Raw genomic sequence first — 16,757 nt, 5'->3', positions numbered from 1 at the left:
GCTAACCATTTTGTATTGTTGTCACTGCTAATCCTTGTTAATTTTCTGTAAGACAGAGAGACATAGCTGACCTGATTTTCTACTAGGTAGTACTGCAGCTTCTTGCACATTTAGGAAGTGCAAGCTCCCCCCCCCCCCATCTTGTGGGCTAGGGAAGAAAACTGAGAGTTGATTTGCTTGGCTCACTGCTACTTCTGTAATCTTTGGTGTAAAAGTGGGGTTACTGCAAAGAGTCACTCAGTCTTTATGAAACTGTAAAATTGTCTCTATGCAAATGAGGGCCTGGCATTCTTAGACTCTTTTAGTAGAGGTGACATCTTTCCAGGTCAGAAAATGTAAAGACATTATTACAACCAGTTCAAATGGTGGTAAGGCCAGTTTTTCCAAGACAAAATGCAAGTCCCAAGCTGGGGCCACTTTTCTTTTGGGAGCCCTCAGATGGATGATGTCCTTCATGAACTGTTTGATTGTGGGGATCTACAGGCAGGCACAATGAAATTACCAGGAGGTATACCTTCAGAGAGTCTTAAGATAAACCTGAACAAACAGCTCAGAAAGGTGCAGAAGAATCAGTGGCATGTCCACTACTTTGGGTGATAGTTCTCCTTTGGCAGCACCAACAGAATCTATTCCATTTAGCCAGGTATGATTTCCTGGTACCTGGCCATCTAGACTGAGAGATGGTTGACAGACTCTATGGAGAGGATGCCTGCAGAGTTAGGGCCCCCAAAGAATTCCCCCTTTCCTTCGATTTTTGGACATACTTCTTATTTGGTTTCTTCTTGTTGGCTAAGACATATGCTTTATCCTGTTGCTGTGGATCTCCAGTCATTATAGGCTGGCTTAGCATGGCTACAAGTCTCTTTTTGTCTGGTGCACCTGGAGCAATTTCTGTCTTTTCTTACTGTATTTAAATGAGCTCTTGGCAAATACTGCCATTTTTCATGTTGTACCCTGGCCTTAAGCCATATAGACACAAGACATGGCAATCATTCTGCAGTATCTGATATCTGCAGACACATTTCTTTGCCTTTTCTGCAATGCATATGGCCCTCACCTCCATTTATGATGGCCTGATTAACCCAATGTCTAACCAACTTTACGAAAGTAAAGGAATAAACTGACTTTCAAATGGGTATTTAACTACTCAGTGCTTTATAGTCATGCCAGACTATGACAAGCTCTCTTATTGTGAGCATGTAAAATGGCAAGAAAGAAGTAAAGGTGGCATGCATGAGTAGATATCACATACTTTCCAGGTACGTGAAGATGTCTGAGGTGGGATGATGTCAACAACAAAACTTAAGCTGGATGTCAGAATCAACTGAGGCAGAGATCCCTATAGTGATGACTCCAACAGTGATTCCCACAAAGAACCTGCATTTTTTGCTTGCCCAAGGATGTCAATAAGGAATTTATAACATTTGTGCACACTATGTTGGAAAGGAACACTCATTAAGTACAACTCTGAATCCATGTGTTCCATGATAAACATCTGGAGATGTATACTGAATATTCTGTGTAGTACCAAAATATAACAAATGTAAAAACATCATGAAAAGGCACAGTACAAACATGAAAAATAGAAAAACAGCAAAATGGTACATTAAGCAGAATGTGTCATAGTGAGGAAAAAAGGGAAAAAAAGACTGACATTACAACCTGACTGTACATATGCATTCCAAGTTTACAAAAACATACATTTGAGCAATGGTCTTGTCAGTAGAATCTGTTTCCTTTATCTGAAGTAGCATCAGAAAGGCTAACTGATATCTCTAAGCTTCTGAACTGGTTTTCAGGCAAAACCAGTGCACAAGTCCAATTTAAAATGCAAATAAAATGTGAATTTGTGTGCATCTGTCTTCAGAAGATAAACTGAAATGCATTCCAAGAAAGAGCCACTACTTTGTTTTTAAAATATTTTTATTTTAATTCTGTCAATTGCTTTTTGGCAAATTGCTAAAGCACCAGTGCCCATAATGAGTTACTGTGTGCCCAGTCACCACAGCACTGCAGCTGATCAAATGTTACCAACTGGCTTAGCTATATAAAACTTTTATGGTCAGCATGATGTCTGGTCAGCAGCAGTATTAAAGTGTAGTAATTTGTTTTGTATGGGTCTGTACATTATCCTGTAGGATATGTCTTATCTTGATTAAACAAGGAACTGCAAAGATACATGCTGAGAAGATAAGTGATATCCCAGAGGGGACAGCTCTGTGTAGTGATAGTGTACACCACATTGTAATTAAAGAACCTGAAACTACACACGACAAAAGGACACTGAAAATAACACATTTTATACATAGAATGATTAGCCCATGTACAAACTGCTGATTATTTTAAGCAAAACAAAAATAGCAATATGGTGCCAGCCATGTATTTGCACAAACCTAACAAGGTCTGGTCAACAGAACAAGAGTATCTCAAAGTACGGAAAATGTCTTTCTAAAATGCTGTTTTAGGCAAATATAAATTAGGTCCATCATATAAAATAGTTCACTTTACACCTGCAATTTTAAGCAAATAGAGAAAAATCACTCTCCTTTGATTTGTGGTTGGCTATGTTGATTCAGTATTGCAGTCGTAGTCACAGGTTGGGACACGTCAGAATCCCATCCTTTTGACAAAAATTTTATAAAGCATTTTTCTTTATTACATAACTCTTCAAGTGTTAGAAACACAGTTTCTAAATGCACAGGTGTGTAGTTGATGAGCTCAAGATGCAAAATATTGTTGAATGCAACAAAAGGATGTGTCCCCTTCCAAATAAGCTGGTCATGTCCATAGCAGGAAGTTCTTGCCATTCGTTATTTTGGTTCTCTCTACTAGCCTCCAGTGATACTACACCTTAAATGTAGCTACAGCATCCAGACTTCTTCTTCTGCGATTCAACAAAATCATGGATCTGAAATTTTGGTTCATTTGAGTGGTGCATGGATCTGTGTTTGAGTTCCCTGTAAAACAAAATGAAGTAAAAGTGTATGAGAGAACTGTTACCAAAGCCAAACAATATTAAATGCATAGATGGCTAAGTACGGAGAACATTAAACAAGGCATAAGTCATTACATAGCTTCATCTGTCCATAGATTGAAGTGATCAGAATCTGAAGAAGAAATGCACTGGTAAATACAGGCTGCTTACACTGTGCAATACACAGTAGAAATGGCATATAATGGATAATATGATGCACAGGAGCTGGGGGAGAATCGGATTAGGTGATGCCCATAGATAAATGCAGCATAAGCTGGAACAAAGTAAGGGGAATAGGCAATGTCAAATGGAATCGTCAGCAGTAGCCTATAACATTACAGTTACAGAATAAGTTGCAATATGGGAATTGCTAATGGGGAAGGGTGCTTAGCACTGAAACAGGTATAGGTAAAATGCAACATAGGAAATGGCAGAGTGGAAACTGAAACACAGAACAGGTGCAGGTAAGGTGAAACAAAGACAATTGTTTATGATGATGTGCCACATAATGACATTGAAAAAAAAATGTGCTAGAGAGCCACATAACTTGAAGTTACCCAGAAAATGGTGGTCAAAACAAAGCAAAATTGTTATAATCTTTACTAGAAGCATTGAAGCATTGTGAAAAAAGATTAAGGGAATCTAATTATGAGCAACCTTGATGAGAGGAAGCTGATGGGAAATATAACAGGTTTTTAAGAACATTAAAGGAAGCAACAATGTCAATATAGGCAGCATTTTTCAAATGAAAATCTTAAGAACAAAAATGGCACAATATAAAGGTGGAAATCTGGATAGATAAATTAGAATAATGTGAAAAAAAAGCTATTTTATTTTTCCTCATTTCTCTCCCAGTCTCATTTAGCCCTCAGGCTATTCTCCCAGATGCTATGCTTGCGCAGCCCCAGATCCCTTCCCACTGTTCTAGCCAGGCTCTACCAAATATAATCATAGCTTTGTTGTCCCTCACAACTTTCTTATAGTACTTGTAACCTTAGGGATCACATCCAGGCAAAGGAACAGGACACTGGAAACCATCATATATGTAACGACCAGTCAACTATTCCTATCCCTATCACCTCTGCCAGTGTGCTGACATATGCAGTTCAGCTGGGAGGACAATGAGAAGTTTCTTAAGGATGCTCTCCCCCTGGGCCTTTAGAGAAGCCCACCTCCTAATCAGATGAGAAGTTCTGGCCTCTGCTAATGCTTAGTGAGATATCTGCAATTCATGCTTCCTCTCACTTAAAGGATAGGCAAGCATCCTCTTGTCTTCACTGTCAACCAGCTAAGCTGCATTTACTGAGGAATATAAGGGAATGGAATGCCTTGCATAATGCTCTATAAAAACTGAATAAGGAAATGGTGCAGAATGAGGGAGGGTGACCAGACAGTCTCTATTTTCTGTCTTAATCAGTTTCTTTATAACCTAAGCTAAAACAGAAAAAAATGAGAGGCTGAAGAACATTTATTTATAGAACTGGTAAAAGCATATTGGTTCATTTCAGCTGCAAAATATTTTTCCGAAGGTCTGCAAAAGCAGTCAGCAAAGTACCTTGTTGTCTGGCTGATTTATACTGGGACTCTGCATATACAAATTGTACTTTAGGAACTACAAAGAAAAAAAATTAAAAAGATTTGTTCTGTCAATATATCTTTTAATGTTCCTTTGAATGCACGACCTCTCACCAATCAATCTTCTCAAAACTCATTAAGAAAATATTTCAGACGCCTCCAAAATCCATGTTTTTACATTCTATTTTAATGAAAAGGAACATTATGATTTCAGCTGATAAAATATGATCCTTTTTTGCATATTAAAAGTATCTCATTTATCAGTTAGTATTTCTGTAGTGTTTTCCATATCTTGTAAAAACATGTTAAGCAGCAAACATTTGCAGACTGAATCTCAGTCCAGAAAGAAGGGCCTGGGAAGCAAAACACCAAAAATGGGGATCAGCATGTGAACAGACAACAACTAGGGTTTCTGCCCTATTAGACTATGAAAGTAAATGCGCCATGCTGGTATTGACTGTACAGTATTACAGTTTGCCAAAAAATGGCAAAAAAACTATATTCCAAGCAGCTCTAGCTGGAGACATGAAAACATTAAAATGACTCATCTATTTCCAAATGAAGTACAAGGCTGCAGGAGTTTATGTGAAATGGATTCCCTTAATTGAGCTCCACTATCATAGTACAGAAGTGGTTATATGACATTCTTCAAATAAAAGCCTCTCTCTTATGTATCAGAATGAACTACTTCAATGTCTAGTATGGTTGTAAGGCCTAGTCGTTGTCCAAGGACAGTAGCTTCTATCACTGGTGACATAGGTGTATTCTCCCTTTCTGGTGATACCAACTGCTTAGGCATATGCAAAAAATGAAGCCATGGGGGTGTTTTGCATGATATGCTGACCAGTGGGGCATTGTATAGACTGATAGGTTGCTGCTTGCTCCAAGTTGCTATTCTGCTAGTCCTCATATGAAAAAATATACTGCATTCAGAGAGCTGGATGAGCAGAAAGTATTCAGGACCATTTAGATTCTACCATGTTCAAGCTCCAGAACATCAGTGATGTCCCTTAATATCTATCAAAATTATTCACTCCAAAATGTTAGTTAACTGCAGACTGAAGAGAAAAAACAATATATTCTGAATTTTACAAGTAAAATGCTATGAAAATTCAAAAACAAATCTGTTCCACATTTATAATTTTACTTTGCACTTAAGTAGTGTCTGCACATCTGCTCAATGATTTATCGATGACTAAGGGCAAAAATCTGTTGCAAATGAACTGCTTTTAGTCTCAGATAAGTATGTCAGAGGTAGTTATGGCACCCTATAACTGCTTGCTGTTTCATATTAACATTATCACATTATTTCTAACAGTGTCTACATTTAGTAGTTGGCATTTATGCTTTGCTTTCCTCTTCCTCATCCATATCTTCTTGGCTAATTTCTGCAAAGAGAATGACTTACATATATTTCAACCACATGGTAGACTCAAGTTCATCAGATCCCGGATGTGTACCAAAATTTGCCAGCTGTACCCATAAGGATATGTAGTCTTATATTCTAGTACTTTATGTAGTCTTATATTCTAGTACTTTAATTCAACCTCTGATGACATTATGAACGAGTAAAAACCTTCCAGAACAGAAGCAGCTCTGGATAGTATGTTGAAAAATTGGTTTAAAAATACTTAGAAATGATAACATTATGGGCATTTGGTTTTGTTTTAAAACTGGACTTTTGGCATATTTGTAATACACTTTTAAGTTGAATACTTATAACTTCAACATTTCTTAACTTTTTCACAGCAAATCCTTTACATAAGGATCCAAAGACTGCTTGTATCTGTAAAGTATGCTGCAAAAATGTACGTCCACTGTTGGCATGAGAATAACATTTTAGACAGAACTGTAAATGATGACTGCACATTTTCATTTGGTGAGGAGTCATAAATGGTGTTTCTGTAAGTATGTCAAGAAGTGGTGAACATATAGATTTTTTAAATTTATATATATATATATATATATATATATTAATTAGTAAATCTTCACAAAACAATATTTTATTCACATTTAACTTATGCCAATATTACAATGATCATTTTTCTTTATAACAGCAGTAATACGTTTGTATTCCTTCAGTGTTGACTGAGCCCTTTTTCTGAAATCTTAGTATTGTAGTTGACTTCCCATGCTTTAAATTCTGTTTTTTTTTTGTTGTTTTACCTCTTTCAGATTAAGCATTTTTTTTGGTTGTTGTTCCAATAAAAATTCATCTTTCCCTGAAAAACAGTATGCAGGGATACAAAAATACTTTGCCTTCACTACAATGTAAATAATATGGACAATTTTCTTCTAGCAAGCCATACCAGAACATAACCACCAACAATGTAACAAACGTACTTGAAATATTTCACTGCACCAGCATGTTGGGGCTGAAAACAACATTACCAAAAATAAATTATTTTGGGCTGTAAGTAATGCCATACAATACTTTTATACTATTTTGATCCGTCTCACACTGAAATATTTACACATATTTCGAAATAACAGTCTATTCTCAATCTGTAAATACAACTAGTTAAACAGATTTCATCAATCATGCTAATAATTGTAATTATAATAATCATGTTAATAATAAGCATGGTAACATGCTTAACAACAAATTGCAGATTTATCTTAATTTGGATGCACTGTAATATCTCTTAACTTTGCCTACAACCTCAAGTAACTTTTTAAATGATCATCCATAATATGTTAACATCATCAAATCTAGTCAACATTACTATATATGAAATGTATCTATAGCTATACAGAAATCTTGATTTTTTTTTTAAATCACCACAATGGCACCTGCATAATTCATTATAGGTCAGTAGTCATACAGGTGGTTTTTCATCCATACATTTGGTATGTGATCATCCTTACATTTGGTATGTGATCATATAAATTCCCTTAAACATTATAAACCGTGTCATTATATATTCCAACTAACATTCTAAGACTTGATCTTTATTCATATTTACAAACCTAATGATTGTCACTGGCTGTTCACCATATTATAAAGCATAAATCAATGTATAAAGTTTCTATTATATAGATGGAGTAATGCCAGCAAGTTAAATTACCTTCCAAGGAATATAAAAAAATCATAAATAAATTGCCACAATATACTTTAAAGGGAAAAAATACTGTAAAGGAAACAATTCCAAAATAAGGGTAAACATTTTAATAATGTCAATTATTCCTAGCAAGGAGAAATGACTCTGCATTCCCTGCAAATATTTCTCAAGTCTCCCTCGGTAATACCAATAAATCTCTTCCTTTATTTGGTCCACATTAACACAGCACATTATTTCTACCATTTCTAAAGGTGAGACCATGGGGATTGCCTTATGTTTACTTCTCGTGGTATGCACTGGATGCTAACTTGAATTATTACCACAGTCTTCATTATACTCTTTCCCTCGTCACACCCACCTTCTATCAAACACTCATCATCATAATCAGAGGACATTATTATTAAATCACTGGAATAGCCCACGGGGAAACTGTTCACAATCTGGGGTAATTCCTAGCAGCTTATTCTACAGTGCTTCAACAATAAGTTAAATAAAATCACAAACAATGTTGTCAAAACTGGCACTCCATTATACTACTAAAGCTTTCATTAAACTTGAAAAGTTTATCAAACTGATATGAATTATTGCTTGTACATTTCAAGTAGCAGCTTTAAAAAACTGCTAAGGAAAATTATAGTACTTCATTCATATTCAGTAAACAGCCTACTAATACAGTCAAATACTTCAGCTTTATTATATTATACAATATATTATCATAGGATCATAGGAGATTACTAGGCTATCAACCTGGAGGTCATTTTAAGCCTAGCCATTTCAAATCAATGCAATCCCTTAGAGGTACTAGTCAATACCCAAGATTGCATTTAGTGATTACTGGCCATGTCCAGGAGGGTCGTGGGCACTATCCCTGGTATGAATTTACAGTGCAACAAAAAAGAACCACTGCAGTAAGAATTTACAGTGCTCCATCCACTCATCTAGGTTTCTTATGAACAGTTTCATAGAGGTGCTCTGTTTCACATGAATTGGTAGCCTGTTCCAAAGACATGGCAGTCACTGGGAGATAAATCTGTCCCTCCAGCATGTCCTATTAAATCACAGGCCATATTTAAGTCCATGGAACAGGTAGCCCTAGACCCACTTGATTTATGGATATGCAGTAAGTTTATTAGGCTTGGGTCTTGGGTTGCTCTGTAGGCCAGTCATAAGTCTCCCCCCTAAGAAGTCTATATGATACAGAGCACAGTGACAGAGACTTTAGTCGATCCATGTAAGGCACATGCTGGAGGTCCTAGATCTTCTTTGTTAGAAACCTCTGAGGTCTCTTATTGCTGTAGATGCTTAGTATGGTATATACCGAATGGGGCATTATACTTAATTATGGGCCAGATAAGTGCCAAGTATAGGGGGTTATAACTAACTTCTTTTGCTCTTGAGGTGATGCCTTTACTAATCAAGTGAACTACGTGGAAATTTTTCCTTACAATGGTAGATATATGGTGGTCGAAGTTAAGGTTGCATTCAACCTGTGATCCCAGGTCCCTTACCACTTCATGGGTACTTAGGGTATTGTTATTGATTTGATAGTATGAAGGGTTACTGTTTGTGCTGAAGGGAATGATGATGCATTTCTTTGCATTCAGTTTGAGACTCTGACTAATACACCAGTTGTTGCTCTGTGAGAAACCATCCTGGAATATAGTGACATAATTTGGGGATTCAGTGATTTCACCTAGTTTGCAGTTGTCTGCAAACATGGTCAGCCACAACCCTTTAATTTTGACCTGAACTTCTGAGAAGTATATACCAAAACAGTAGGGGGCCCAGCACTGATCCCTGTGGCACCCGCTGTTAACAGGTCTGCTGGTTGATAAGGAGTCACCCACTTTGATAGCGTGTGTCTGGTTTGTGAGCCAGTTGACAACCCATCTTACAATAAAGGGGTTTACATTCCATTTGCAAAGTTTATCGGTAAGGCTAGAATGTGGGATTGTGTTGAAAGCCTTTGCCAAGTTGAGGTATGCTGTGTGCACAGATATGCCCTCATCAATAGCCTTGGTCACACTTTTAAAGAAATCCACCAGATTTAACAGGCAGGATCTGCCTTCACGAAGCCGAATTGGGTAGGGTCCAGGGTTTGGAGGTCACCCATGTCTTTATTTATGAGGTCCATAATGACATGTTTCATAGCCTTACAGATGAAACTGGTCAGGCTTATTATGGGTCTGTAATCCCCTGGGTCTGTTGCTAGGCCACCTTTGTGGAGGGGAATAACTGAAGTTGTAATGCATTCCACAGGAACAAACTCTGTGGTTAGGCTATGATTAAAAAGGGTACTTAGTGATGATGCTAGTTCATATTTTAGCCTGTTTAAAAGACAGCCTGGGATGTCATCTGATCCCACAGAGGCCATGTTCTTTGCCTTGAACAGGGTTATGAGGGCCTGCTCTTCAGATATGTAAGGTGTGGGGGGGGGGGGGTTTGCTGTTTGTTAGGAGGGGATAAGGGAATTAACTTTTTGCCAAACCTACCTGCTAGCAGGTTTGCCATCTCTACGGGGTCATTGTGTGTGATACCATTGGCCACCGGTTGTGCACATGCTTGGATCCTACACTTTAGGTTATGTACATAGCTGTAAAAGGCCTTATGGTTATCCTTGGCAGTACTTTCTAAGTTTCTCTCAAAGGAGCTCTTGGAGGATTTGACAAGTCTTATTTGCCTGTTAAGGCTGAGGAGGGTGCTTTTCCATTGTTGGGTCCTTGTCTTTGTTTTCTTGGATAACAACTTTTTGCATTTATTGTAGAAATTGTTAATCATGGAAGTCTACCATGGCAGCTTGATTTTACTTGGTGCTCTGGCTTTGATTCTATCTGGTACAGCCGAGTTTATACACTTATGCAAGCGATTGTACAGGGCTTTAGTGTAAGCTTCAGCAGAGTTACCATTTTCAGCTTGGAGTGGAGCTTGGAATGCTGGAGCTTGGAATGCATTTGTACCTTCACCTAAGAGGGTATAGTTTGCCTTGGTGAAATTGTTTAGTGTGATTTCACCCTTTATGAGTTCTGGTGTTAGTGTCAGTTTGAATGTGACTGATTTGTGGTTAGTTTTAACTAATGTGAGTCCAACAGTTGTAGTTTGCAACTGTTTGACGTGTTAGTGAGGACTAGATCTAGAATGTTTGTTCCTCTTATCTTAGTATGGACAATTTGTTCAAAGGCATTTGAATTCACAAAGTCAAGGAACTTTTGTGATAGTGAGTTTGGGCTAGTGTAGGTTTCCCAGTTGATGGTGGGATAACTGAAATCCCCCATAACCAGTGTGTTTGGTAAAATTTGGATTGTCTTCAGTTTGGTTAAAAAGGCTTCATGAGTGTCATGACCCATGGAGGGGGATCTATAAATGGCTATGGCTTGAATGGGGGTCTTACCCACTGTAACCTGGAGCTGGAGTAACTCCATGGAGTTGTCCAGTCTAACTAGACGTGAGGTGAATTTATCTCTAATATGGATTGAAACACCATCTCCTTCGGTTTTCACATGTTCCTTTTGTGGTCTAAAGGTGTGGAAGGCATTGTAGCCTTGCAGGGCCAGGGTACTCTCTGAGGCCTTATACCAGGTTTCTGTAACTGCACAGATATCTACGACTAGTGACAGAAGTGCTTCCAGGGAGAGCAGTTTTTGGTTTAAGCTCCTAGCATTTAGCAGCATGACCCTTATTTTGTTCTGATTGGTTAATTTCATGTCGGTAATGTTTTCGAGACCTTGGCTAAAAAAGGCAGTATGGGGGAGGTAACAGCCTTTGCTAGCAGCAGAAAGGTGAGGGGTGCCAGGTGCAAACCATCTGGCAAAGCGGCGAGGTTTGTCAACCATGGCTTGCCAGGCAGACAGGAACTGGATCCCCATGGAATGACACCAAAAACTAAGCCAATTATTGAAATCAATCATTTTTTGTTTATACTTTGGCATCATTCTAGGTGAGGGTAGTATGCTGCTCAAGGCTTAGGGACATACCTGCCTGGGGCACATACTCAGCTCGACCATGTCTCTCTTCAAATAGTCCAGTGAGTTACATTTCAGGTCATTCACACCAACATGAACTATGATAGAGCAATAACGGTACTTGTTGAGAGACCTGAGTGCATACGTGATTTGGTGAATTCTGGCACCGGACAGGCAGCTGACCGTGACTTTTTCCTTGTCGAACCTGGTCAGTGGGATACCTGTATGTCTCACTATTGAGTCTCCAATGACAAGAAGTCAAAATATTATCATTATAAAATCTGCTTTTATTATTTAACATATAGTTCACTTTTGCCAGTGATAATGTAGTAGCATCTGACATCAGAAAATCAGAAGCAAAAATGAACTGTAACGGCTTGATTTATTTTGGTATGGTAACAACTAAGCTGCTGTGTAAGACCTATGCACTTATGTGGTGGGCCAGATTCAATACAGATACCTTTCTGCAATCAGTAACACCCATGCCTTTGTTCCCTGTCTTTTTAATAAGTGTTGTCATAGAGATCTTCATAGTTTCTAGAATCTTACATTCTACAATTGTAAAAAGTACTAATTTTACTGAGGATGGCTCTAATATGTCAGCTGAAGTTTTACAGAATTCATCTGAAAGGCCAAGGAGGCCTGGTACTTCAAGGTTTTCTTTTTTTCACCTATCTGGGTCCTCATTTCCCACTCTTGTACTTCTTCAATATCAATGGAGCACTCCTAATTACAGATCCTATAAAACCACTTATTACAGTCAAATATATCATTTCTTGCTCTGGAAGAATTATCTTTTTCTTTACTTCTAACAACATTGATATATTGATTGATATGTTTCTAGTTCTTTCTCACACTTTTATTTAACAAAGATCTACCAGTTTTGATCGATATCTTCCCTTCTTTACATTGTGCTTCTTGCATCCATTCTTTTTGCTCCAATAATTTCCTTGTCTTTTCAAAAAGGTCATGCCTCTTTTGTACATACTTATCACTGTTAACTCTCTCTCTCTCTCTCTCTCTCTATATATATATACATATATATACATATATATATATATATATATATATATATACACACACACACACACACACACACACACACACACACACACACACACACACACACACACACACACACACACACACACACAGATAAAAGGTAAATATATGGCAGTTCATTTAAATGCAAAGCATGGAATACAAGCTGACAACTGACTGAATTTTGAAAAATCCAACGTACTTAAACGTCAAAACAGCAAACATAATAAAAAAGGTCTCAAAAGGAAAGTTTCCTTTTATGAATTGAAAACCAAACCCTACCACAGCATTCAGACCAAATTTGTCTCAATAGTAGTAGTGTTATAAATAAAAAAGTTTTTTTGTACAGTAGGATGCAAGCTTTTAGTTTTGGTTAAGGTTACTGGCAGAGTTATTGTTAGCATGCATTAGAAATCAGTTAAAGGGAGGAAAACACTGATCTGATGTTGTTAATCTTCTTTCCATTCATCACTGATGGGTTTGGTTCTGAGCCCTCAGAACTGAGTCAGCCTATTACCAAGCTTGGCCAGCCAAAAACTCTCCAGCTAAGCTTCTACCCACAATGCCCTTTTCCCTGTTACCTCAGATCTCGTTTGCCGCATAGCCGTAAAGCCACATTTCAGATGAGCTCTCAGCTAAGTGGAAAATTGATATTTGTGTTTAAACTAGTTTGTTTGTAAAAAAAGTCTGTGAGCTATAGTTTATTCCTGTCGAGTTACAGCAGTGTTAGATATTTTTCTCTCTATTTCTACCCATTGGTAATCCTTTTCAGTACCATTGCTGGTACGGTCCTTTTCTCTCTACCCTTGTGGTATTCCTTGAATATCATAGTTGGTATTCCCTCTCTGTTCCTTCTGCTGGTGTGTTTTGGATATTGGATTGGTTTATATTTTTTCTGCATGTGCTTAAATCTTTCTTGTCTTAGGAATAAGGACTTTCTTGCTTCTGAAGTTTGAATTGTTGTGAAGTTTGAATTGTTGTAATTATTTCTCAAGATGTCAGATAAGAAGGGTACATCTGGTTTCAAACACTTTACCTCATGTAATGGTAACTACTAATAGCGATGCTCATGATGATTGTGTTTATTGTTTGGGGGTGCCCCACCTTTCAGTGCAGCCTCCCTGTGGTATTTGCCAGAGTTGCAGCCAATGCACTCTAAATGAGCGCAAGAATAAATTAATCTTGAAGGGACTACTAAAATCTCCCTTTTCCGAGGCCCTTTCTGTGATGGAGGTCTCAACCTCTCCTATGAAAGTTAAGAAAAGGCCCCATTCAGTTCTTTCTTTACTCTTGGGGACCAGGGTAAGTCTGTGAAACCAAAAGTTCAGAAGTTATCCTCGGAGCATAGGCCTGCCTCCTCGGCACCATTTTCATCTGCACTGTGCATCTTGACTATTGCTAAATCTGTGCTGACTTCTTCGCTGGCTCAGATGCTTCCTTCAGCACTAACTATAGACCTCACCATGCCTGGTATGACTTAGTCAACTGTGGCCATTTCGGCACAGTGCACGCCTTTGATGCCAATGTCTGCAGTGATGATTGACCCTACCGTTTCAGCTCCAAGTGTCCCTTTGGCACTGAGCTCTGTTACAGCAACACTGGACTTGACCCCACTTCTTCCTGTCTCTAAACTTGAGACATCGGTGCCAGCAGATCACGCACCATGGACACGATACTCCCCATCCATAGACCTGTTCTTAGGCCAACTGTATAGCCCATTCTTAGATCAACCTGACTCCCCATCCGGAGTATCCACTAGATCCACCAGGAGCCTTTCTGAACTTGATGTCGTGTGTCTTGCGGATCAACTGTTGGCAGCCAAGGGAATGCCCATGCCTTCCAAAACCCATCCTCTGGCAGGAGTTGGGTTGACTTCTCCACGGACTCCATCCTATTCTCCTCCTTCTGCCATCCCGGTTCTGAAGCCTTCTGCTCCAATGTCCTTCTCGGAACCCCCCCATCTCCACACCTGTAGTGGATCTCACTGAGGCTCTGGGTCAGTCCCTTTGGTCCTCAATTCCTGCCAAACCGGTCCTTCCTCAATCTTGGGATTGGGAAACTGGCTCCTCAGTTCGGGTCACAGTTCCATGTAGTCCTTCGGTTCTGTCCTCAGTGCTGTTAGCCTCGTCTGCTCTGATCCAGCTTGAGGCTCCATCCTTGGGAGCAGGTTTGATGGAGCAGGGTGTGACCCCAGTTCTGAGGTTGTCCTTCAAGGTTCCAGGCTTCCATCCCTTTTCAGGTGGGCCTGCTTTCAGAGTGATGGAGAGGGCTCTCACTTCCAGAAGCATTCCACCGATGTCAGAACCCCAGTTTTCTCCCTCTGAGCTTCAGCTGCCACAGACAACCTGCCCGGGAAACTGGGCAGGGAAGCCACAGGAAACCCCAGTCCAGGGTACCCACTCTTCTGAGTCCTCTTTGGACGCACCCATTGAGGAGCCCCCATGGAAGAGATCATGCAAGAGGATGCATGTTGACTCACCTGAGGAGTCTTTAACAGAAGACATGGTTTATGATGATGGGGAAGGGTCCCCACGGTCACCCCCTAATGATGTGTCCTTCAGAGACATCCTTGAAATGTTAAAGCAGAGGGGTGACTGGAAGCCCTCCAACCCTTCCTCTGAGGAGTCCGTGTTCCTGCAGGCTTTGATGCCCAGCCATCTACCTCATGGGTGACCCTACCTGCAGATGAGCTAGTCCAGCTCATTGTACAACATGCATGGAAGAACCCTGACTCTATTGAGGTGATCCCTCGGAGACCTGACAAAATTCTTTCCCCTCCTGAGGAGAACCCACACTGGTCCAGAAGGTTACCATTTGACACTATGGTGGTGATGGCGGCCACGAAAAAGGATCTAGGTGAAGAGAGTCCTACTATCCATCCACCCAACAGGGAGTCCTGGGCTGTGGACAGATTGGGGAAGCAAGTATTTGCATCAGCGACCTTTGCCATTTGGTGCCTGAACTATTTTGTACATTTTACGAGGCTCCAAAGAGACTTGATTTCAGAACTCTCTGGAACACTCACATGACAGGTGTCTGACAAGGTACACGACAAAGTTGCCTCACAGCTTGCTACCCTGGAAGTGATCTCCAACTCATCCATGAGGTTGCTTTCACATGTAACCAAAGGGGCGGCTAGAGCTGTGGGTTCGGGCATTGTTATGAGGCGTCATGCCTGGATGCACATTTGTGACGTCATGGATCCCTTCAAGTCTTCCTTTCTGAATGTTCCTATCAAAGCATCTTCCCTTTTTGGTTCCAAAGTGAAGGACACGCTAGCCAGGTGTGAGCAGGAAGGTAAGACCCTTTCTGCAGTAGGCCTTTATTTTTCCAATCCTCAACGCTCCTTTTCCAGGAACCAGAGGAGTGGTAAGATGTGGCATAAAAAATCTCAGGGTCCTTTCCGTGCCGCACATGGCAATGATACCCCTAGAGGCAGAGGGGGTAACAACTCCGGAAGATGCCCCTATAGAGGCAGAGGGGGTCCACGTTACTAAGGCTCCAGAGAATCTTTCTCTGGACAGTCTTACCAGTGCTCCCGAAGAGCTGCCTGATTGCTTGCCTCTGGAAGCAGTTGGGGGTCGTTTCTCTCTGCACCAAGCTGTCAGGCACTCTATTACCACTGATCATTGGGTGCAGAGTATAATTACCAGAGGTTTCATCATTCCCCTTATTTCTTATCTGAAACTTCCAACAAAACTTCCCAACATTCCACCCAGTCAGAGGGAAGAGGCTGCTTCAGAAATAGAAAAGCTATGCCAAAAAAGAGTCATCCAACCAGTCCCACCAGATCAATGCAGATCCGGATTTTACTCAAGATTCTTTTTGGTGCCAAAAAGGACAAGGGACTGGAGACCCATTCTGGATCTCAGCAGCTTGAGCAAGTCTGTTGCCCAAACCAAATTACAGATGGTCACGGTTCAGTTCATCCTCCCTTTTCTGAGGTAAGGTGATTGGATGTGCTCAACAGATCTCTGGGATGCGTATTACCATATAAAAATGGACAAGCACTCCAGGAGTCTGCTTCACTTCCAGCTAGGAGCCAATCATTATCAGTTTTGTGCTCTGCCATTTGGTCTCTCTACAGCCCCCCCGAGTGTTCACAAAGTGCATGACAGTGGTCACAGCTCACTTGAGACTACAAGG

General features: G+C 39.9%; 1 protein-coding gene across 3 annotated transcripts in view; it reads right to left on the bottom strand.

The window, feature by feature from the left end:
• Positions 1 to 1,905: 1,905 nt before the first annotated feature.
• The window catches only part of RAB37 (RAB37, member RAS oncogene family), a 2,500,291-nt gene continuing 2,485,439 nt past the window's right edge, over positions 1,906 to 16,757 (bottom strand). For all 3 annotated transcript variants that reach the window (XM_044084985.1, XM_044084984.1, XM_044084986.1), the window contains one exon: positions 1,906 to 2,957. In XM_044084985.1, coding sequence (XP_043940920.1) covers positions 2,852 to 2,957 — 106 coding nt within the window. In that variant the 3' untranslated portion in view covers positions 1,906 to 2,851. The remainder of the gene's footprint in view (positions 2,958 to 16,757) is intronic.

This window comes from Protopterus annectens, chromosome 10.part0 (assembly GCF_019279795.1).
Source record: "Protopterus annectens isolate FY-2018-M chromosome 10.part0, PAN1.0, whole genome shotgun sequence".
NCBI classification, from domain to species: Eukaryota; Metazoa; Chordata; order Ceratodontiformes; family Protopteridae; genus Protopterus; species Protopterus annectens.
This window is presented reverse-complemented; position numbering and strand designations above follow the sequence as displayed.